Source organism: Lactuca virosa, chromosome 5 (genome assembly GCF_052849685.1).
Source record: "Lactuca virosa cultivar CGN04683 chromosome 5, Lactuca_virosa_CGN04683_v6, whole genome shotgun sequence".
NCBI classification, from domain to species: domain Eukaryota; kingdom Viridiplantae; phylum Streptophyta; class Magnoliopsida; order Asterales; family Asteraceae; genus Lactuca; species Lactuca virosa.
Window position 1 is genome coordinate 366,381,098 of NC_136430.1, and position 25,430 is coordinate 366,406,527.

At 31.2% G+C, this 25,430-nt stretch overlaps 2 protein-coding genes and 1 long non-coding RNA gene across 26 annotated transcripts; 2 read left to right on the plus strand and 1 right to left on the minus strand.

The window, feature by feature from the left end:
* Positions 1-2,811: 2,811 nt before the first annotated feature.
* LOC145117031 (uncharacterized) lies at positions 2,812-17,936 on the minus strand. Of its 24 annotated transcripts, none has more exons than XR_013712455.1 (11): positions 17,497-17,936; positions 17,029-17,173; positions 15,900-16,069; positions 15,404-15,515; positions 12,258-12,347; positions 10,835-11,644; positions 9,732-9,796; positions 5,199-5,292; positions 4,419-4,501; positions 4,274-4,334; positions 3,863-4,114 (listed from the first exon to the last, which is right to left on the minus strand). It is a non-coding gene; the product is annotated as an uncharacterized LOC145117031 (long non-coding RNA). The 24 variants fall into 24 exon arrangements; XR_013712452.1 differs by having other exon boundaries at positions 4,274-4,337; XR_013712447.1 differs by having other exon boundaries at positions 4,274-4,337; positions 4,419-4,516.
* Positions 17,937-18,422: 486 nt separating this feature from the next.
* LOC145113574 (uncharacterized) lies at positions 18,423-22,753 on the plus strand. Its single transcript, XM_079049647.1, has 10 exons — positions 18,423-18,558; positions 18,660-18,728; positions 19,304-19,465; positions 19,553-19,810; positions 19,919-20,354; positions 20,484-20,688; positions 20,774-21,413; positions 21,528-22,146; positions 22,210-22,418; positions 22,524-22,753. Exons 1-10 carry the CDS (start codon positions 18,423-18,425, stop codon positions 22,751-22,753), a joined length of 2,964 nt encoding a protein of 987 aa, XP_078905773.1.
* Positions 22,754-22,766: 13 nt separating this feature from the next.
* LOC145113575 (uncharacterized) lies at positions 22,767-24,598 on the plus strand. The gene is made up of 4 exons (XM_079049648.1): positions 22,767-22,794; positions 22,942-23,169; positions 23,214-23,423; positions 23,526-24,598. The coding sequence occupies exons 1-4, from the start codon at positions 22,767-22,769 to the stop codon at positions 24,596-24,598; spliced, it is 1,539 nt and encodes a 512-aa protein (XP_078905774.1).
* Positions 24,599-25,430: the final 832 nt, after the last annotated feature.

The window sequence follows — 25,430 nt, forward strand, 5'->3', positions numbered from 1 at the left end:
TTATTTATACATAAATTAATGTATGATGAAATTACGGCTAAAGTATAGGCAATAAGCTTATTAACCTACTAGATCCTTGGTTGTAGGCAAAACCTTCAGGTGATTTGAATTTCAGCAGAGTTCTTGATTATTTTCAAAGGATGGAAAAATTTTGTAAATTGCTAATATGGGAAGAAATGAAAGAAGGATGCTCTAGAAGAAAATAAAATCCATCGTTTTAACATTTGTCAACCTGTCCGGTATAACACTAGTTGCTCATGGGTATCGCCGCGTGATCCCTTTGCTCTGTACATGAAATAGCCGATACCTAAAAGCCTTTGCGCCGGTGGCGATGGTCGTTATAGTGGGGGCGGTGTCAGTGTAGAACGACCGAGAAACAGAGCTGAAGAAAATGAGAGATTCAATTTAAGGCATGGAATCATTAGTATGTGATAAGCGAGGCGGTGGAGGAACATACGGCAAACAGGAAGACACACAACACACAGACGGAAGACTTGTTGTTTGTGTCAGTGCTAAGTCATCGGCTCCAAACCATCTGGTATTGGAGCCGGCTCTAAACCAGATACTGTAGATAAGAGTTTTGTGATTTTATTGTATGAATAATTAACAAATTCACCGCATATACAATCAAATTCAACGTACTTATATATCTGAAATTCCTTATCATTTTAAAAAATTAAAATACTTCTACCAACACATTCATTAATAACTATTATAACACATTTATTAATAAAAGTTATATATATATATATATATATATATATATATATATATATATATATATATATATATATATTATGTATTAGTAGAAATTACTATATATCAACACATGTTTTTGATGACTATTTTGGGTAAGTGTACATAAATTTATACCTACACATATTTCATTTCCAAATATGCATGGTTAATTTATTTGCCACGTTATTTATGAAATAATAATAATAATTTTCTAATATATTTACCTACACATAAATATATTGATATTACATGTTGATAAAACTTAATGAACTACTCACACATCTATTTAATATATATATATATATATATATATATATATATATATATATATATATATATATATATATATATAAAAGTAAATTATCTACACATAAAAGAAACATGTGTACGTATTACTTTGTCATGTCATTTATAAAATATCAATTATTATTATTAGTTAATTTAGTCATGTACACATGTGTGAACTAAAATTATGTGTTGGTAAAACCAGATGAATCATCCACATATTTATTTAGGTGTTGTTTGTTTTTTCTGAGGCAAAATATTTGCAGTTTGCGGACTATATCTGCAAACCTCTGCAGTAGAAGATGTGGACCAAACGTCTGCAGTCTGAAATAAAAAAATTGTTTGTTTTTTAACATCTGCAAACAGTTAGAATAAACTAAAATCTGATTAAACTTATTTAAAAAAAAACTTAAAAGAGTTTTTTCAATAATTTTATGACTTTATTATAGATAATTAGCAATTGTAGATCAACTTTTATGTCTTATTGTATAAAAGTGAAAAAAAAAATGGTATGGATTAACATATATATATATATATATATATATATATATATATATATATATATATATATGATAAACCAACAAACTTTAGTCGTAAAGTTATACCTAAACATTGTAATTATAGATAAAATATTTAACACATAAATTGGATAGAAATAAACTTTGAATTTAAATGAAATTTTTCAAAATTTTCATTTTACTTTTCAATTAAATCAATTAAAAACTGAGCACAAATATTTTTCCCAAGAAATGAATGATATTGTATTAAATAATGTTTTATAAAATTTGACACAAAAACTATAAGATAATATTAAGATTTTTTTTCATGTATATATAAACAACTTCAATGACCTTATTGTAATTAAATCTTTATTTATAAATTTATCACAAATGTCATTATTCTGTCACCGAATCTTTTTTCTTTTAGTATTGTAGTTTTTTTTTATTAAAAATGGTTTATAATAGATAAAGTTGTAATAAATCTAAGTTAAAGAAAAACCAAAGATATATGTGTTTTTTTATACTAGAAGATGTCTGAAGATGTTCGAAAACTTTGGTCCACATCTGCGCCAAGAAGAAGACGTGCAGACTTTTTTAGGTCTGCAGTCTTCAAAAAAACAAACAGTCTGCGAAGCTTAAATGTCTGTGCGTCGTCTACGCCGCGCAGACAGAATAGGCCAAAAAGATCTGCAGACAAAAAACAAACAACACTTTAATCTCTCTCCCTCTCTCTCTCTCTCTCTCTCTCTCTCTCTCTCTATATATATATATATATATATATATATATATATATATATATATATATATATATATATATATATAAACTAGCCGTTTACCCGTGCCAAAACGTCGGGTGCGAATATTTTTTTTAAGAAATTAGTTCATAGAGGGGATTAGTGTTTTTTTGCACAAATGTTTTGCGATATCTAAACAATTATTAATAGGAGTCATGATAGCAGAAAAGAAATTAATAAGAATTAAAAACAAAAAGTTAGGATTGTTTAGAAATGTACATGAAGAGATGATTGATTGTGCATTATTAATCGTGCAACATTTTTTATGCACCACATTTGATGTATTGACTTCACTATTGTTGAATTGTTCGTATGATGGAATCCACAGTCTATGCTCGTGTTCCATCTCTCACGATCGACAACACTTGTCTGAAATCACCTCCCAAAACCATTATCTTTCCACCAAACGGGAGTCTTGCCCCAATGATATCTTTCACAATGCATGTCTTTTAGTCATCGACGCTTTGTCCCACATGATTACATTTGCAGTCTGAAGTAGTTGAGCAGAATCACTTTGTCTTGTAATCTTGTAAAATAAGTTATTTTCAAGATTAAGCGGAATTTTAAAGGGAGAGTGAGTTGTTTTGTTTGGTAGGTGTTAAAAACATGTCGGTTAACTCTTTTGATGAATGGTTGTGTTTAAACATGTAAATTACAAAAGAACATGTAGACTACGGCGAATAATTTCTTTTGAAATATATATTTCATGTTTCATATTTATGGATTAGTGTTTTTCACTTAAAGTTTAAGGTTTAGTGTTCAAAAATCGCTCATTTTTAATATTTTAAAATTATCATGTTGTTTTTTTATTTTTACTTTTCACTTTCTTGTTGTTTATATCTATATTTACCTGAATGAAGATTTAGGTTATCGTTTTTTATAAATGTTTTTTCCGTCATAGTTTATATTTTGATATTTTTAGGTTAATTAGGATTGTTTTTAGAAAAAAAAATACATCTCAATCAAGAAGGACAACTCAAAGTCTTTTTTACTACTTATTTACGTGGGAGAGAAATAATAGATTTTTGTCATGGAATACAACCAAAAAATAGCAAAAAAGCAATGATTACACTTTATTTAATTTTCTTGCAAGCAAATTAACTTAACCCTTAAATCTACTGTTGTTATTCAAAGAAGATGATTTAGACCTCAAATTCATAATTAATATTACAATTAGATTTAATTTTTGTTGTTACTTTTTTTGATGGATACCCATTACTCATGGCCGACCTTACTTTTTTTTAAAAAAAAATAATAAATAAATAAATAAACAATTTCACAAGTCACCTATTTCATTTATCCATTTAAAAAGAAATAACTAATGATCAAGTCATTAACATATAATATATAAATTAACAATAAACAACTTAATGAATTATATAATACTAACTACATTGATATAAAACAAAAATTTAACAAATAGTCATAGTCTTTCATTAGCTTCTTTATTGCAGAATCTGATAAAGATTGTATAAAGGACTTCATCTAATAATCAATACATACTTCATAATATGAAAAAGAAATCACAACAATGACCAAAAAAGATAAAAAACCAAAAACGTTTAAATAAAATTCGAGTTATAGAAGGAAGAACAGAATAGGTGTTACTATGGGTAAATACATTTATAATTGTACCATTAAAGATACCAACACCCAATCCTACAATAGATGAAAACAAAGGCCATAACAACACCAATCTTAACAAAAACGTTATCATGTTCAAGGAGAAATGGCGTACTCACATATTGTAGGCCAGTCATACTCTCCATCATTTAGCAATGTTGAGTATATGACAACCTGCAAAATAAGCCAATAGTGTTCTAGTAAGAACTGGTAAATGCATATTTTGATCTACAAGATCAAACATATATATATATATATATATATATATATATATATATATATATATATATATCGGATACTATTAGAAAGGTAATGGAAAGATAAAGAACAAACCCAATGTCTAAATTTTATTACTTGAAGGCTGAAGCTACCACCACCTCCACCTGATTAACATCTCCTTTCATGGAAAAATATCATTTTCAATTACTAAAAAGTGATGTAATAAACTGTATAAATTTCAGTAAATAATACAATTTACCTGAAAAATGTTAAGGAGAGAAAAAAAATCTTATCTTGTTGTGACTCCTCTGTAGTGGAGTCCGTGGGTTTATTTTCCAAGATCTAGATATGAAGATGCTACATAAGATCAAATATTCAATCTTCTCTTAAAATTCAAATTTGAGGAATCATTTCTTCCCAAAACCAAATAGTTTGAAATTGTGAACTATGATGTTAACCTTGGAAACATAAAAATTTCAACTTGGGAATCAAAAGAACAAAGATAAATGGTATTTCAAAAGAAAAGAGAATAAATGATTAAAGAACAAAGTGAAAGAATCATACCAATATGGGCATTCTTCAGGAAACTATTTTGGAAGAACAATATGAAAAAGCATACCAGATGGTTCTATTTGGCAATACAGTCCTTCAAGTTTCCTATTGAAACCTAACATCGTTGTTTGTTTACTTAATTGCGGAAATGAAAAAACAACATTACCTTTTCATTGAGACTGTGATCATCAACATCATTATTTGTTTATTTAACTGTGGTGGTGGCGCTTAGGGTTTTTTATATTTACAAAGAGAGATGGAGGAGGATTGTTGCTGGCTCAAAACATTCATGGTTAGGGAACAGGGAAGCTCTGGAAGCTCTAAGCTAGGGTTTTCATGGAGAGAGAGAGAGAGAGAGAGAGAGAGAGTGGTGTCTTCAGCCAATACAGAAAATTGAAAGTGCAAGAACCCAAAATCCAAAGGAAACTCAAAAAAAAAAATATATCAACTTAGGGCTATAAAATATAAATCATGTTAGGGCTCTTACCAGGTACTACCTAACAGTAAGGGAAGCGATGTCATTGTTTCAACAACCACCACCACCACTTCCATAAACATTATGTTAATATGAACCAGCAAACCTACATAGAATCAAAGATACACACATCAAGCTTAGAGAGAGAGAGAGAGAGAAATCACACAAAGAAATTGGAGAATGTAAACACATAAATATGTAATTTGTAATGGGCAATTGTTGAGCATGGGTATGAGTCTCTTCAGTTTATCGTGTGCGGTGGTGTTGGTCACTGGTTATGGAGAAAGAGGTGAGTGGTGGCGGAGGTAATGGCGTAGACGGTGAATGGAGAAGAGCAGAGGTATTATATAAATGGCCAGAGGTATAGCATTATAAGACTGAAGAAAGGCCGAAATAGTGGGGAGGTCATTGGACGGAACAGGGAATGAGATTTGGTCAAAAGCCATAAAAGTCATACGTATGTTGACCAAACAAGATTGGATGCATAAAGTTATTATACATATTGCATAACGGCTTGTACGACTTAAAATTCAGCATTTGACCAAATATGTTTTATAAGGTATAATATATATATATATATATATATATATATATATATATATATATATATATATGTGTGTGTGTGTGTGCGTGTGTGTATGTGTGTGTACGCATATTACCAACACAAAGAAAATTTTCAACATGTGTCTGGTAATTTCATATTATGCGAATCACAAATTTTGGAGGGAAAATTCCCTCCACATTAAATGTTACTGTAAGATATTATCTACCCACATTAAGTGTTATCTGTTATGAAAATTTGCTATTTTTAATTACCCACACATATGCAAAAGCTGTGTAGATATTTACATACACATAATATGTATGGGTAATTTATTTGAAGCTAAAAAAACCCAAGGAAATAGTTGAGAGGGCCAAGGTCAGACATCGGCAAAAGATGTAGTCAATACAATATCATCAACATACAATAAGAGATAGGCAGTATCAGCTCCATGATGATAATCAAATAGGGAAGAATCGGTGAGATTGTTATGAAAACCTATGTGGCGAACATACTAAGCAAACCGATGAAAACATGCTTGGGGAGCCTATTTGAGATCATAGAGGGATTGCTGGAGGTGGCATACATGATCCAGATGTTGAGGATCCCAAAAGCCTGGAGGATGGTTCATGTAAACAGTCTCATGAAGATGACCATGAAGAAATGCATTATTCACATCAAGTTGGTGAATAAGCAGTGTCTGGAGACAGCTACCGCACCAGTATTGACCGACCTTCTTTTGAGATGCTCAATAGGAGGAAGTGTCGGACCCCAATTTTTTGGGGCGAGGTTGGTTAGCGAGTCATGGGTAGCACGGAGGTGGTGATCCAGACTACCGGGTTGATACAGTAGGTGCGAGGGAGATTGCAGACCGCACAAAGTCGACAAAAGAGTTATACCGATAGGCGCTGATCGGATTTGGAGTTTTAGGTCGGGGTAATGGTACTTCTAAAGGTGCTACCTAGGAAAGGCTTCATCCGATTTAGGAAGCGGGGCAAGTTGGGTCCCAGATATATTTGTCCTTATAGGGTTATTTCTCGGGTGGGCAGGGTTGCATACCATTTGGAGCTACCGGAGGAGATCAGTTAGATTCACAATACTTTTCACGTCTCTCAATTGCGGATATGTTTGGTCGATGATTTCGTAGTGGTGCCATTGGCGGATATTCAGGTGGACAAGCGCCTAAACTATATAGAGAGACCAATCCTTGATAGGAAGACCAAGACCTTGAGAAACAAGGTGGTGAACTTGGTGAATGTGTAATGGTAGCACCGGAAAGGTTCAGAGTGGACGTAGGAGCCTGAGAGGAGCTGAGGGAGCATTACCCAAAAGACCATTTTACCTTTTTCTTACTTGGCCCAAAACTAGGGCCCAACCTATTTGCTCAAAAAGCCCAGTTTTCTAAATGGCATCTCAAGGCCCAATATGGCCCAACTTCCTAATTGGCCCAAAAACCATCATGGACCTAATTACAAGAAGGCCCACAGTCCATCCATGGCCCAAAGTCAGAAGTCCAATGGCCCAACAAGGCCCAAACCCTAAAAGGCCCAAAATATACACCCTGGGGAGTACGCCCTGCGTACCAGAAACGTACGCCCCGCGTACTCACCCCCGAAGCACCACACACAAGCAGTCGATGCATGATACAAGCATTACACTGAGCGTACTCCTACGTACGCCCAACGTACTCATCAGAGGTCCAAAAATCCATATTAAGCTCTTATTGGGTTAAGTCAAGTCGTCTAAACACAGATCTGATCCCTAGATAAGATCTTAAACCATAAAGTTGCCAACTTTACTCCCTTGCATGCCTTAATGGGACCCAAATTTTGTTTTTATCCTCATAAACCCATAATATGAGCACCCACTTAGTCATAACTCACTCAAACCCATCAAGATGACATTTTTATGCACCCACAACCTCAGAAGTGCAAAGATCCAACATTCTAAGCTCTTTGAGTAGCTCATACTCACAAGGATGACCCTAAAGACCAAAAATGAACCCAAAACATACCCTAGACTAGATCTAACACCTAGAGTCATCAAGTTAGAAACTTTATACCCCCTGGAAGTTGATGAAGATGATTAGAGATTGGATACACAAGCTCCAAGCCAAGCAATGCATCCAACAAGAACTCCTTATTCTCCAAGGCACACCAAAATCACACCAAAAACCTCAAAAACACTCAAAAGAAAGGTAGGGTTCCGAATCTAGGGTTTAATGGGATGGAGGCTGAAGATAAGAGGGATTGGAGTTGAGTTACGATCGTTAAATAGGGTCCAAGACCCTAAATTAGGGTTTGCATGAGGCTGGAGTACGCCCATCATACTCCATAAGGCATCCACGATCAACTTGCCTAGTACGCCCAACGTACTCCTATGTACGCCCAGCGTAATAGGCTTAAGCCTTAAACCTACCAAACTTCCGAAAGTCATAACTTCTTCGTTTTTTTCACCCAATTTTTTATTTTATTTTAAAAACATTTATTTAACAGAATACGCTGCGGAAGACTTATTATGATTATTTCAAAAATATTACCAATGTTACTTTCATGTCAAAACAAACCCATCACAATTTAAAGTTCACAAAAACATATGAATGAAAACGCAACATGTCTAAATGATATCATAACTAAAGATACTAAATTAAACTACTTAATGGTTCCCATCCTCACCAGGGCATCATGCCAAGCTACATGTTCCAATGCACAAAAACCAACAAGCAAAGAACAAGTGTTAGCATAAGCTAAGTGAGTCAATATAGTACAGTGTTAAGAGAACACACATATCATAGATGGATTCACACAAAACATCCACATACAGTCAAAAACTCACTAGCAAGACATACAACATCACACCACATAACAAACACTGCTTTAGCTCAATTTATTTTAGTTCTTCTTTTAGAGTTTCTTTTATTAGTTACTCTCCTCAATGCTGTTGTAACGAATTTTATCTTATCGATTCGCCGCTTAAATATTAATATATAATATTTTGTTTCTTCGCTTTACATTAATAATTACTCACCGCTCACCATCGTTGTAATTACTAAAGTAATACCTCTTAGTTAAGGTTTATTTATTCACCGCAAAACCCCCAAAGAAAGACCCCGTTCGCTACTATCGTGACTGGCACGACCCAATGCACTTAGTGAGGCGCGACTCTCACCCGTAATCATTGCTTCCGGTGTGTTGTGTTCGTTACTCCGACTTTGCACATACGTATACATGCGTTGTCGTTAATGATTGGTACGAGCGGTGCCAATTCCAACAAGTTACACCTCCCAATTCGCACGTGATGTTTGTGTCGGTCCTACCGCTTTACCAACATCACTCCAGTTCACCTATCTTTAGGTGAACCATGTGTCAGATTGGTCGCCTAGAATAACCATCCGACTGGCTTTCATCGTAGAGCCAACATTAATTGACTTTCCTCGTAGAGTCAGCCCTAACCGGCTATCCTCGTTGAGCCGACACTACTTGACTATCCTCATAGAGCCAACACCTATTGGCTTTCCTCGTAGAGCCAACCTTAGTTGGCTACCCCGAGGAGCTAACCCTAATTGGCTTTCCTCGTGGAGCCAACACATTACCTCTTTAAGCGTTCATTCCATGCAAACATGTAAGTTTATAAAGTTATTACGTTTTACATCACACACTACTTTCATTCACAACACTTCTATAAAAATAATACAACACTAGCATGCTTGTCCTAAAACATTTTTAACAAATATTTTCAAACAATAATTAACATGCTCACATCACATAGTGTTCATACACATCACTCAATCTAGTAAGATCTAAGCTCACATCTCACATCAAACAAAGAGGAGTCTAGCATGCAACATCCTAGATACAGTTGCATATAAGGTATTTCAACATTAATGGCACAATACTCAATCATCAAAAGGGCACATACATCCTAGATAACTAGGTTCATCCCATTCCATCTAAGATAAGGGATACACCTAACAATGTACTTTTAAAACCACAAAGTTGACTCACCTTTACCAAATATGTGACCAACTCTCACTTCAAGTCTTGTAAAGGTTGAAGTATCACCATTGCCCCTATTACAATACAAACAAAAGTTTATTGGAGTTCTATAATGCCAAAGAAGGCAAATCCATAACCCAAACACATAAATCAACTATCAAGCAAAGTTCCCAGTTTTGGACCCAAAACAGCCACATGTTTAGAGCTGTTATATTACCCTTGGGACCTGTAAAATTTCTATTTTTATTTCATATTCCAGAAGTTCAGATTTGTAGCTTTTCAGAAAGTATTTTTAAAGGTCCAAACGATTTTTCTATAATTTTATATTATTTTTACAAAATTGCCTATCAATGCAGCCAAATTCTGACCAGCCGGTGAAAAAGGCGATTTTCGCCTAAGTTGGAGGCAACAAAAGGACCTGGAAAAATTCACGGACAAACTAGACTCAAAGTGAAAACTTTGAGAATTTACGGATCACTCCTGGTGATTTTTCTATAATTTTTCCAATATAAGGGCAGATTCGACAATTTCTTGCAATCTCCAGCTTTGGGTTTTAAAGACTTTTTGACCACTTAATCCATTAAGCCATCACCCAAACCAACCAAAAAGCTTAAAAACAACTCCAAATCAGTAGCAATATATCACGGAAGTAAAAAGATAGTTTCATCTTCCGACCATGGTCCAAGGTACATTGTCTTTAAAGGAAAGACAACATATGATGTTAGAAAGAGAAATACCATCTTGGATTTGAATTTCCCTACCAAATCACCGTATATGAATACACTTGAAAACTATTTTGATGACCTTTTGGAGGGTCCAACACATAGTCATTCACCAAAAATTCTCACTTGAATAAAAGATAACAATAGCATGAGTTTTGACGATCAACAAAGGAGTAACTTCAAGGAGATGTAAGAATCATTCTTGAGTGTGTTCATCATCAAAACACACTCAATGAGAATGGAATTAGCCAATAGAACATTGAAGAACTTCAAGGTAAAAGAAAAAATGATCCATAACAACAAATAAGGAAGAATTCAACACCAAAACTCATCCAATGGACAATCAATTGGAATATAAACTTGACAAGAAAAAGGATAGAAGATTTTTACCAACAATTGATCCAATTTTCATAGCCTCTTACACCTTCTCCTCCCTCTCGATTCGTTGCAGTCCCACCCCCAAGCCAATCTTTTTGTTTTTCTTCCCCCTCCTTGAGTCGCTAGTATACTCAAGGCAATCGGTTTCTTTCTTTTTTTTTTTGTTCCCAATCGATGCACACACCAAATGAGTCGATATTGCCGAACGTTATTTCTTCTTGGCCTTCAATCGACGATGCTCCAAACGCAACAATAAGTCTCGATCGATTTTTTTTTCCCTTGCTGTTGCGTCGCACGTCTTCATAAACAAGGGAAGGGCCGATCGTTTTTTTTTTCTGATCACACATAACAGGAAAAACCCAAGAATAAGATGGACTAGCTCTTTTATGCGTAAAGTGTTTAATAACGCTTTTTAATGGATACCGGGGGGAGATCGACTGGGAATAATGCTAATCTATGTGCCAAGGAAGGTAGGCCTTTAAGGGAAGTAATTCATCCGGTAGGTACTACTAACTAGAAGAGATTGAGAAAAAGGATGATAGGCCAAAGTGAAAAAAGAAACGGACGAGGCCTTTAATCGGTGTAATGCAAAAGGCTTGAAGCTAGGTTTCATATGGCCTAATTAATGTGATTTAATTTCCATATTACATAATCAGCACTTAGATTTTCCTCCTTTGCGCATAACCAACCCTTCTCAATTTAATCCCCTATTCTAATAAATAGGTAGATTTTGTACATAGAGCCTTCCCCCCCATCGAATTTTCCCACTATTTTACACAAAGTGAAGTTTCGGTTCTACCCTTCATTAAGGACGTCCGTTTCCTGCATTTGAAATAAAAAAAGGAAGGTAAATAATCATAATTTGATTAAATACGATAATTGAATCTGTCAAAAGGTAAATGCTTATCAATTCCTTAAATACCGTAACTTACCTAATCTTTGTTTTTTAAATACAATATCACGGTTTCTTCATTCACAGCGATTCCAATTTCCAGAGCAAAAGAGATATCAATTGCAGGAAACCATCTCAATTCGTCTTCTGTTTTTCTTTAAGGTAACTATTTCATTCATCTGATGATTCCTTCTACTGTTGTTTTTTATCAATTTCTTTGTGTATGTATCTGTTTTTTTTATCAGTTTGAAGGCTTCATAATCGTAATATCAAGCTTTGTATGTAACTGTTACTGTATCTACCTATTCAGTTCACTAAGCTGTCTCATTTTTTTTAATGTATCTGTTTCATTCATCTTCACTGCTCTTTTTATTGATTTCTTTGTGTATGTATCTGTTACCGTATGTATATATGTACATGTTTGTGTCTGAAACTTTTTTATTTTTTTTAATCAATACACTCTACTGTTATTCGTTTTGAAAGGATTATGAAAACATTAAAAGACAAAACTAACCAAAAGGTATCTGTGTATATAAATATTACCTCAAAACGTGTACTCCATGTTTTTAAAATCCCTTAATCATGTTCTGTGACTTTCAATTGCATCTGTGAATATTCCACATATAACTCTTCCTACAAGATTTCAGAATTCACATATCAGGTTAGTGTTTTTAAATTAAACAGGATAAACAAATGATAATTTAAACAAATGATAAACATGATTTAACATGATAAAATCATATATCAATAAAGTTTCAAATGCAGTTATAACATGGATATCAAAATGTTAGTGTATGTAGATAAAAAACACTATTGATAAACAACAGAATTGTAAAGATGTGTAATTATAATATGGTTAAAACAGTTTAATCAGTTTCTTCTTTGATATTATAATTGAGTATCTGTTTTTTTTTATCAATTTGAAGGCTTCGTAATCGTAATATAAAGCTTTGTATGTAACTGTTACTGTATCTACCTATTCAGTTCACTAAGCTGTCTCATTTTTTTTAATGTATTTGTTTCATTCATCTTCACCGCTCTTTTTATTGATTTCTTTGTGTATGTATCTGTTACCGTATGTATATAAAATCATATATCAATAAAGTTTCAAATGCAGTTATAATATGGATATCAAAATGTTAGTGTATGTAGATAAAAAACACTATTGATAAACAACAGAATTGTAAAGATGTGTAATTATAATATGGTTAAAACAGTTTAATCAGTTTCTTATTTGATATTATAATATATTGCTATCTTCTTATTTCTTATTTCTTATGCTATTAATTAAATTTGCAAATTTCCTATTGCTATGTTCAACATAATTGATTTAATTTTTTATTGTGTGTATATGGTTTAAACAGTTTCTGTTTTACTTTTATAATATGTTGCTATTTTCTTATTTTTTTTTATTTCTTATGCTATCAATTATTTGTAGGAAATGAACATAGGTAATAAAGTATACCTAAAAGACATTGAAAGTTTGGCTGATGATTCACATCTCAAACTACGGGTTTTAAAGATGTGGAATTTCATAAAGTAAACACATATCTACTTATATTAATATTAATTAATCTTTTCACTATTTCAACAAAATTAATATTAATCTAATACTTTTTTGTTTAGGTATATAATTCCAATCAACGTGCAAGATCATACCGGCACCATTGGATTTACTCTTTTTGATAGGGAAGCAAAAAGATTGTTGGATATAAGTGCATATGAGTTGAAAAAATTACACGAAGAGGTATACTATTTTATTCTAAATTTTTTTTATCAAATAACATTTTTTGTTTTAATATATTAAACGACTTCTTACAGGCTGGAGACAGTATGCAACTTTTTCCAAACCAAATGAACGTATTGAAAAACCGCAAATTTGCGTTTCTTGTAAATATTACATCCTACAACGTCAACAACTATAATAATATCTACAGCGTTGTCAAAATTACAGAGGATGTGGACATTGTTTCCCATTTGGAAAGTAAACTAGAAATTTTGGTAAATAACGTTTTAATGATCACCCTTTATATTTGTTTTTTTTATTTATATACATAACGTTTTGTATATGTCCATTTTATTTTCTAGACTACTAAATCAGTGTCCTTAAATGAAGTACCCCTCGAATCAGATGATGTTGTTCAGAATGTTCAAAAGGTATTTTATATTCCCATATTAGCTTTCATTAATATTGATATATATTCCAAATGACAGCTTATTTTTTTTTTAATTTAGGATGTCATATCACAAACAGATGAGAGTTTTACTCCATCAACAGTTGATAAATCATCTGCAACCAGCAACCAGTCCGCTGAAAATACCAACTGATTTGAAACGCAACCTCCATGACATTTATGACGTTGATTCTGGAGGTGATTTGAGTTCGACAAAATCTAAAAGAAAATCAATCGGAGAGGGAAATACACTTTTAGTTCCTAAAGTGGAAAAGTGAGTTGTTTTATGTTTTCAGAAACAAATTATAATTTTTGAGATGGGTTGCTTTGGTTTTTAAAGTTGTTTTAGTTATTTGGTACAATGATTGGTCGAAATAAGTTTGTTATGGGACAAATTTTAAGACAATGGTTCATTTAAATTTATTTCATTTTGGTTTTTTTTTTATTTTTTATTATTACTATCATCGTTGGAATGTATTTTTTGGATGATTTCAATGAAATATTATTATAACTATGTTGATTAAATCTCAAACTCAATGTGTTTCTATATAAACAGTTTATGAAACACCAGCTAGCAGGTAGCTACATGACCTGATGCACCTTTCATTACAAAATCTTGAAAGACTACATTACTGTTATTACATATTTGCATTAGATGGACAGAAAAGTGTAAATATGTATGACATGTTCATGAAAAGGTGTCGTCCAAGATGAATTAGATGAAATATCAATTCCAACTGGTCTTTATTTGTGTTCCTCATTCACACTCTCCTATTTTTCTTCAACCAAGTTTTACTTACTTTTTTTATGGGAAAATTGTTCTTACTGCAGCAAATCTGCAAAGGTTGGTCTATCTCTTCTTTTCGAATTATATTACATTGCTGATTTTTTTTTTTGAATGTGAATTTGTAACAAATTGTACATGTTCTTCTGTGTTACATGTTCGTTAAATCCATTCTAATTGAGACTAAACTTTATACTTACTTACTGTTTTACTTTTAATGTCAAAGTCAAGTAATCAAATTTTCTAACCATGGATAATAAGCTTAAGGTCAGGCATGTTGCAAATGACAAATGATACTCCCAAGTATTATTAAAATTATACTAAAAAAAATATATTACCAAAAAATATTTATAACAATGTTAATTCGAGTCCATTGATATATTCATTTTAAACCAACATAAAACAGTTGTTGATATAACTTAAATTTTTTAAAAATAATAACTTTTTTTTCAATTTTTTTATTACTTATTACGATTTCAAATTTAAAATATTGTTTCTACATTAAAATCTGGACAATAAACTTTTATTAATGTTTCTAGATTAAAACCTGGAGAATAAATTTTACTTCATTTGTATATACAATTTATCAAACTAATAAAGCCGAAGAGAAATTAAATTTTCTAACCATGGATAATAAGCTTAAGGTCAGGCATGTTGCAAATGACAAATGATACTCCCAAGTATTATTAAATTTATTCTAAAAAAAATATATGCAAACCAGATGGCATTACCTCCATTAGAGTCGCAGCTGAAGAAAATAAGTAGAAGAGTGCCACGTGTCAATCTCCCAGACCCCCAAATTTGTTTTTTCCCGCTTCTTTTCTTCATCTCCATCTTCAAGTCCTTTCATGTAATTCATACATACAGTCCCGAAAAATATGTAACAAAAAGATGCATTAATAAAATTTGAATAAATAAATTGATTTTCAAAAAATATGCAAAAATCTGTTAATAAAATAAACTATACACTACATGTTCAAGTCAAATATATCAATACCATAAATAATTTTTTAATTTCGTCCGTATAACACATTTATTTGTGATTTTATGTAATCCCTTATTAAATGCAAATCCTATATTTATTTTGAATTGATCCAGAGTCTATTAAATCCCATAAAATCAGGTACAAAAAAATATCCAATACAATTTAAATAACAATATATGCATAAAATCCGGAGTTAAATTCTGAAAATATTAAAATAATAACTTTTATATGTATAAATATACCTCTATACGTGAAATACATCTTCTTTAAATTCCAGATTCTGTCTTCTTCGTCTTTCAAAAGCATCTGCGATACTTATATCGCCTTTGTTACTTCAATCTGCTTCGTAAACTTTCTATTCATCTATTCGGTTCACACATCAACTACCATTGAATTCTTCCTCCTGTTAATCCTGCAAAACATCCATAATCACATATCAGGTAAGTTTTTTCAGACTAATTGGTAGTATTCTTTTCATCAGTTTCTGTATTTTCTTTTAGTACAACTGATGTATAAAAACAAACACCCTTTATTTTATACAATAACCCTCAACTACTATTATTTAACATACACTCCATGATCGTTTTTTTCATGAGTTTCCTGACAAATAACATATTTCTTTTCTTACACTTATGTTTCAAACCATTACAGTTTCAGAATCTACGCATATTAGCGTTCTACTTTTGATATTTTGCATTCAATTGCTCTCATTTAACATTCAATACCAATATACAAGTTGCCATTTTAATAAAAAAAGGCTATTTTGTTACTTCTAAGATTTAATGTTGAAATCCATTCGACAAATGATTATCTGAATATACACAAACAAAAACCAGAATGGAATACTATTACAATTTTGCCCAAATAAAATTAAATGCAGCAAACAGAAAGCCCTCCTATCCCTTTGCATTTGTCAGATTTATCTTTTTAAATAATATTTTATAAAGCATATTCAACTGATTTTAAAGGTTATATGGCTACTTTTTTACACACGGATCATTTATTTGTTAAGATTTCAGTGACCACTTTAAAAATAAAAGTGTCTTTCGGAATTTGCTTAACAATGACTTAATGCTTTGACTAATGGTACCTTGGGTTTTTGTTTTTAATTTTTTATGAAACATGTCGAACCCTTTCCATTTAAAACATGATAAGTCTAGTTTTTAAGAAACATTTGAATATGCAGAAAGTCTTTCAACTCAATATTATAACCAACGGTTTAATGAAAAATTGTAATTGACACACTGTAAACTTGAATGTTTTCTTTAGAACATGTAACTTTAATGAATAGAAATTAATATATAAGTAATTGCCAAAATAAATATATTATTATGTAGATTGTAGGTTTAATAAAACAAAAATGACAATTACCTACATAATATGTTGAAAGGTTTTACCAATGTTTATAACTTCTTCATTATCTGTCATGTTGTCATTTTTTACCTCATCTATTTCTTCCACCTCTTCATTTAATAAGACCTGCTATCTTCTTATTTTCGAACTCTATCCCTGGCCTCTGATTTTGTTTGCAAATGAAAACACAAAACAACCACATCAACCCATTTTTGTTATACTTGCAGCTGATTATCCCCGAATGAACATAAGTAGTTGAAGTTGTTAAATACTTTGTCAATTCAAATACTCTACAGAAAACGTTTATGAACTTATATAGAATAAAATTTGAGCAACAAATTCCTCTGTAATAAAATAAACCCCTTTATTCCAACACAAGAGAATGAAGATATCAATTTCAGAAAGAAGAACATAGTCGTATGGAATTTAATATTCTAGGGTTTACGTTACCACCGATTGAAATTGAAAAAGGGAAAGAACACTAACCCATAGCAATCGAATCGAGCTTTTGAATGGTTTACATTCATGCTAAGCAACAACGGAAATCGCGTCTTTCATCGGCGTACATTAGGGATGATAGAATCTGTATACACACAACAAAAAAAACTCAATTTCTGAATTAGTATCATCGTATAACACTTTAATCATAAACTTATTATCTACCCAATAAACACATTATATCCAGAAAATTGTAATCTCATTCAATAAAAACGAATTAACGGAAACAGGAACAGCAAATAATCGAAACAGTAAGCGAGATAGGTAGTCCGATCTATGGTTATGAAGAGACTCAGGTAGTCTTTTTGCTGAAATTTGATTCATTCCTCTTCGATTTCTCTGTTTTTCCTGAAATGAGAGATAGGGTTACGGTTTATTCTTCGCATCCTGTAACTTTGATTTCTTCAATTGCGTAAGGACAAAATATGTTTCCGATTTCATAGTGTGTATTATTCATTAAAAGGATTCATTTTAAATTATAAACTTTAATATTTTTAATTAAATTCACATTTACACAATATAAAAAAACATCAAGTTTCGATTTTTTAGTATTTAATAATTTATAAAAATTTCAATTTACTTATTTTTTTTAAAAAATAATACATGACTCAATTATTTCTTATTTATAAAAACATTCTAAAAAAATGAGTTTAAAAAAATTACATAATCTTATTTTATTTTTTTTGTCAATCCTTAATAAAAAATACTTACACATACTACAAATTCACTACAATTCATAAGTTATCAAAATTAATGAAATATTATTTTATTAAAAAAATAATTTCTAAATTCAATTTTAATTTTCTACTCAGTTGTTTGTTGGATAAATATTATATCAATACTTAATTCTTATCTGTTAAGCATATTAATTTATAAACTAATTTGATTTATTTTTTAATTGTTGCAGCCATACAATGCATTCGTTTCCTTCTAAAAATACTAGAAAACTAAATAGTTTTTATTTAGATAATACAAAAAATATCAATTTGGGTATTAACTCAACACATGTATCTTCAACAACTACAAATGTTAATACTTCGATTTACAAAGGTAAGTTTTTCATATAAATTTTTTATTATAGTTATTTTCGTATTTTTTAAATGACATAATTTTTTTTAATAAGATAAATATTTATTAACCTACAAAAATAGATAAATTCTCAAATTCTTCCTCCGATGCAAGTCAATTTTCTTCGAAATTTGTAACCGATGCTTACAAAGGTACGTTTATTACTTTAATATTATTATATAATAATATTATTTACCTAATTATACATTTCATTTCCTGTCCTATTATTTATTATGCAGAAAACAACAATAACAATTCTCAAATTCTTCCTCCGATGCAAGTCAATTTTCTTCGAAATTTGTAACCGATGCTTACAAAGGTACGTTTATTACTTTAATATTATTATATAATAATAATATTTACCTAATTATACATTTCATTTCCTGTCCTATTATTTATTATGCAGAAAACAACAATAACATGGACCAGTTGCAAGCCAGAGAGAAAAGAAGACAAAGAAAAATATGTTTGGAAAATAAAAGATCGAAGAAAATGAATACAAGATCCAACATTCCAAGTACATCAATAGCGCATCTCTTAAAAAATATAATTAATTTTAACCCTAATATTATTTTTTGTTCTATGTTTTAAGTTTATTTTACATTTATATACAATAAATGATCTCTAATAATTTTTTTTTCAAATCCTGTAATATTAAATGATTTCATGTCATTACTTTGTTTTATACATATGTCTTCATTTTTTAAAAAAAAAAATTTATTTGCAGATCAATCAAGCAACATTGTTGGTCAAATTGAAAATGTCAGTTCATTTACTTCACCTGCAATCCAAAATAGAAACGTACAATACTCTCCTTCCTTTACAGATGTTAGAACTTCGTTATCTAACATTACAAATGTTAGAACTCCGTTATCTAACATTACAAATTGTAATAATTTATTGTTTTTTAAAATGTACTATTATCCATATTCTATATAATCTGCATATATATACTTATTTTTTTTATTTTGGTCAGATAACATCAGTTTCGATAAATATTCCACTTCGAACGTAGCAAACAAAAGACAGTACTATGTACTTTCAAATGATATGACATCCAAAAATGCATCTACATTAACTAGTTCTTCATCATCAATCAAGTTAAATCCAGAATGTCATAAATTAAAAAGGAAGACGACAAATTTATCCCCTATCCCATTGATTGATTTGAGAGAAGATGTAGAAAATATACATCAACTCATAAATGAAAACCTTATGGTTGGTATCTCAAATGGTAATCAAAAAATAATGTCCATTTTCATTTTTTTTTACATTTTAAATAGTGTGTTGTATATACTTATAAAATTCAGAAATATTTTTTTCTTTGCCTTTTCTTTTACAGAATATTTGGATCATGGTGATCAAAATGTTGTATGTCAAACATGTCATGCAAAGTTATGGAGAAATGAATCCATTAGAGGTAAAGAAAAAAGGAACACGGATTATTCATTATGTTGTGCTTACGGCAAAGTTCAACTTCCGGAATTAAAGAGAGCACCCTCGAGTTATGAAAGAATGTTTCGAAATATGGATTCTAAAAGCAAACACTTCATGAAAAACATTCGACGTTACGACTCAATGTTTTCTTTTACGTCGATGGGTGGTAAAATTGATACGTCAATCAATAGAGGAAACGCTCCATACATTTTTAGATTGGGTGGTCAAAATTATCATAGTATTGGAAGCCTTTTACCAGCAAAAGAGTCGGAACCAAAATTCTCTCAGTTATACATTTATGATACTGAGAACGAAATTTCAAATAGACAGAGATGCTTTGGGTATTTTTTCAAACTCCTTATTCATAATTATATATATATATATATTATATATATATATATATATATATATATATATATATATATATATAGACTAAGTACTAATATTATGTAAAAATTTATTTATTTTAGTGGGGAAAAGGATCAATCAACATCAATTGACACCGATATTATTGAAGATATTAAGGTGATGTTGGATTCAAATAATGTGTTGGTTAAATCTTATAGAATGGTAAGAGATACTTTTCAGAAAAATCCTCAAGTCGATATGAAATTACGACTTATCGGGAGAAGGGAGCGAGATGGAAGAACATATAACCTACCGACTGCTTCTGAGGTTGCCGCCTTAATTATCGGTGACAGTTGTGAATCAATTGAAAATAGGGATATTGTTGTTCAAAACAAAATCTGGATTTTTACAGCGTATCAGTGAATTGCATCCTTCATACCTTCCTCTTCAATATCCACTGCTATTTCCATATGGGGATGATGGTTACAGTGTTGACATTCTTCATAGAGGTGTGACATTTACAACCACCAGCAAGCGGGCGAAATGTACAATGAGAGAATATTTCGCTTTTAGAATTCAAGATAGAGATCATTCGTTCTCGCTCATTCTTAATTCAAAAAGGTTGTTTCAACAGTTTCTGGTAGATGCCTATACTATGATGGAAACAAAGAGATTGCATTACATACGTAGGCAACAACATGTTCTTAGATGCGAGTCTTATGAGAATTTACGTAACCAGAAAGCTCAAGGAACCACTAATATCTCCAATGTCGGTCAGCGTGTGATATTACCTTCGTCATTTACTGGTGGTGCACGATATATGTTGCAAAACTATTTGGATGCCATGTCACTTTGTAAATGGTTTGGATATCCAAATTTTTTCATAACCTTTACGTGTAATCCCAAATGGCCAGAGATTAAAAGGTTTCTTAAGGATACTTCACTTCAATCAGAAGACAGACCTGATATATTATGTAGGTTGTTCAAGATCAAGCTCGATGCATTTATTAAAGACTTAAGGGAGAATAAAATTTTCGGCACAGTTCAAGCATGTAATTAAGATTATATTTTTTCATTATTGATAAAACATTACTCTTATTATAGTATATTTCTTATATGTTTTTATTGTCTAATCATATTTTGTTTTTTTGCCAAATATTTTGCAGATGTTTATACCATTGAATTTCAAAAGAGAGGTTTGCCGCATAGTCATATTTGTTTGTTTATGCATTCTGACAACAAGTTACCTACTGTTGAATTTATCGATCCGATAATTTCCGCCGAGATACCGGACAAAGTTGAAGAGCCAGAATTATATTCACTTGTCAATGAGTTCATGATTCATGGTCCATGTGGAGCTCAAAATATGAATTGTCCATGCATGGTGGATAAGAAGTTCTCTAAAAACTTTCCAAAACAATTCTGTAATCATTCGTCTATTGATCAGAATGGTTTTCCGTTATATAGGAGAAGAGACGATGGTCATTTTGTAGAAAAGTCGGGTGTCAAGTTGGATAATAGAAATGTTGTTCCATACAACAAATATCTATTAAAAAGATATCAGGCACATATTAATGTTGAATGGTGCAATCAGGGATCTTCTATAAAGTATCTGTTTAAATACATAAACAAGGGTCCTGATAGAGCTACAGTTGTTGTTCTACCAACAAGCAATGAATGTGAAAATAATGATGCGGTCGATGAAATAACTGAATATTACGATTGTAGATATTTATCTGCATGTGAAGCATCATGGAGAATATTTAAATATGATGTTCATTGCAGGTATCCTTTTGTGTTTAGACTACCTTTTCATCTTCCTTATTTAAATATGATTGTTCACTGCAGGTATCCTTCTGTGGTTAGACTACCTTTTCATCTTCCTAATAAACAACAGATTGTATATGGCGAAGACGATGATATCGACGATGTTCTAGACAAACCTTCTGTTGTTGCTTCAAAGTTCACATCATGGATGGAGTGTAATGCAATTAATAGTGAAGCACGAGATCTTAGATATGTTGAATTTCCTACAAAGTTTGTTTGGGTGTTAAATGGTAGATTTTAGAAGTGAAGGAAAGTAGGAAAAGCCATTGGTAGAATTCATTCGGTTTCACCTAATCTTGGCGAAGCTTATTTTTTAAGGATTCTTTTAAATAAAGTTAAAGGACCGACGTCATTTGATGATATTCGCACAGTAAACGGTCAAACATATGCTTCTTTTAGAGATGCTTGTTTTGCACTCGGTCTATTAGATGATGACAAGGAATACATTGATGCAATTAAAGAAGCAAGTCATTCTGGATTTGGTTTTTATCTACGCTTCTTATTTGCCACATTGTTGATGTGTAATAGTATGTCTAAACCAGAGGCGGTTTGGGAAAATACATGAGAATATTTGGCAGATGGAATTCTATATAACCAACGACAAAGGTTAAAGTCTCCAGGTATTTCAATTATTTTCTTCTTTTCTATTTAAAATAATTTATTTTAAATATCAACACCAATTAAATAATTATTATAAATATTATTAAATATTGTTATTTATTTTTTGAAATTAATTTAAAATTTATGGTGCAGACTTATCACTCAGTGAAGATGAAGTTAAGAACTTAACTTTGTTCGAAATAGAACAAATCTTACTTCGAAATAACTCCACTCTCAAAAAATTCACAAACATGCCTTACCCAAATGTTGAATCAGTTTCTTCTTCGAACAATCGACTTATCATTGAGGAGCTAGATTACGACATTCCCGTTATAAAGAATGACTTTGATCATATGTTTCTTGCATTAACAAATGAGCAACGTAACATTTTCGTTAACATCATGAGTGCTGTTAAAAAAATAAAGGAGGTGTTTTCTTCGTTTATGGTTATGGTGGAACGGGTAAAACTTTTCTGTGGAAGACAATATCTGCAGCAATTAGAGGTAACATTGTTTTAAATGTTGCTTCAAGCGGTATTGCTTCATTATTATTGCCCGGTGGTAGAACAGCACACTCTCGATTTATACTTCCATTTGAACTTACAGAAGATTCTTTTTGTAAAATAAATCCAGATGGTGAGTTGGCTAGCTTAATAAGAAAAACCTCTTTGATAATTTGGGATGAAGCACCTATGATCCATAAGCATGCATTTGAAGCTTTAGATTGAACATTGAAAGATGTGTTAAGGTGTGGAAATTCTAGCATCTCAAATATTCCTTTTGGAGGGAAAGTTATTGTCTTTAGAGGAGATTTCAGACAGATTCTACCTGTAGTTCCGGGTGGCAGCAGACAAAACATTGTTAACGCTTCTTTGAGTTCCTCATATTTATGGCAACATTGCAAAGTGTATAGATTAACAAAAAATATGAGACTCAGTGTTGGAAAGGATCAAGCTAATATAGAAAAAATAAAAGATTTTGCAAGTTGGTTATTGGATATAGGAGAAGGCAAACTCGGTGGTCCGAACGACGGCGAAACGATTATCGATATTCCAGATGATATTCTCATTAATGATCCAGATGATCCTATAGGTTCATTAATTGAGTTTGTATATCCTTCAATTTTGGAGAAGTATAGCAGTACAAATTATTTCCAAGAAAGAGCGATACTTGCTCCAAAGAATGAAGTTGTTCAAGAAATAAACGACCGTTTGCTTAAGAAGTTTCCAGGAGATGAGGTTGAATATTTAAGTTCAGATAGCATATGTGAGTCCGAATTTGTCCATGATCAGTTTGATGCAAATTTATACTCTCTTGATGTATTAAATGGTCTCAAAGTATCCGGTCTACCAAATCATAAGTTAGTTTTAAAAATTGGTGTTCCAGTAATGTTACTGAGAAATATTGATCAGAAAAACGGCTTATGTAATGGCACAAGACTACAGGTGATATCATTGGGCAAACGTGTTATCGAGGCGCGTATAATAACTGGAACTAATATTGGAAACCGTACTTTTATTCCAAGAATGTCTTTAACTCCATCAGAAAAAAAAATTCCATTCAAATTCACAAGAAGACAGTTTCCTTTGGCGGTATGTTTTGCAATGACTATTAATAAGAGTCAAGGACAATCATTATCGAAGGTTGGTTTGTTTCTCAAAGATCCGGTTTTTTCACATGGACAATTGTATGTTGCGTTATCTAGAGTTCAAAGCAGAGAGGGATTGAAATTATTAATTTTAGATAAAGATGGTAGACTAACAAACAAAACTTCCAATGTTGTTTATAAGGAAGTTTTTCGCAATCTATAACCAACTTTTTTGTAGCATCTTTTAGTTATTTTTAGCAGAGCACATTTCATCCATCGTAATAAGTAAATACTTTATAATTACGTATTGTTTTTTTTATGTTAATTTCATGACAGACATCGTTTTTTTGTTTTGAATGAAATCAATTGTGATGTTTTTTTTTTGTCATTACTTAAACGTATGTTGCATTATATAAAGTATTTACTTTTATAAAATATGTGGATTTACATTTGTAATTAAATACTTAAAGTTCACAAATTTATTCTAAATAGAAAACATATCCTAAGAAAAAACAGACGAAAACATCAAAAATTCTATTAACCTAACGTACAATCGACATGAAAGATAAGGAAAAAAAGTAAAAAATGAAGGTTTTAAAAATCTCCATTTGTAGTTAAATACTTAACAATTCTTGTGTAACTACATACCTACAAATAAAATCCTTATAAAAAATACAATATTAGTCTTCTAATTTAATGATATATTATTTATTACATAATTAAATTTAAAATTTTATTTAACATTAACACCCGTGGGTTCCACGGGTTTTCACCTAGTAGTTTTCAATATATGTTGTTGGTAAAAATCTATATGATTAAGTAAACGCAATATAAAGCCAACTTACAACATTTACCCTCCAATATTTTTTTCTTTATTCATAATCCACCCTTCCATTTTCATTTGAATTATGTTTTACCTTCATACATATTATTTATATATACATATATTTTTATCCATCAAATCATTTACATATTATCATTTAAATAAATTTCACCATTAATTATATAATTTTAATCTATTTGATTAATTACTAAACAATTAATCTCACACCTTG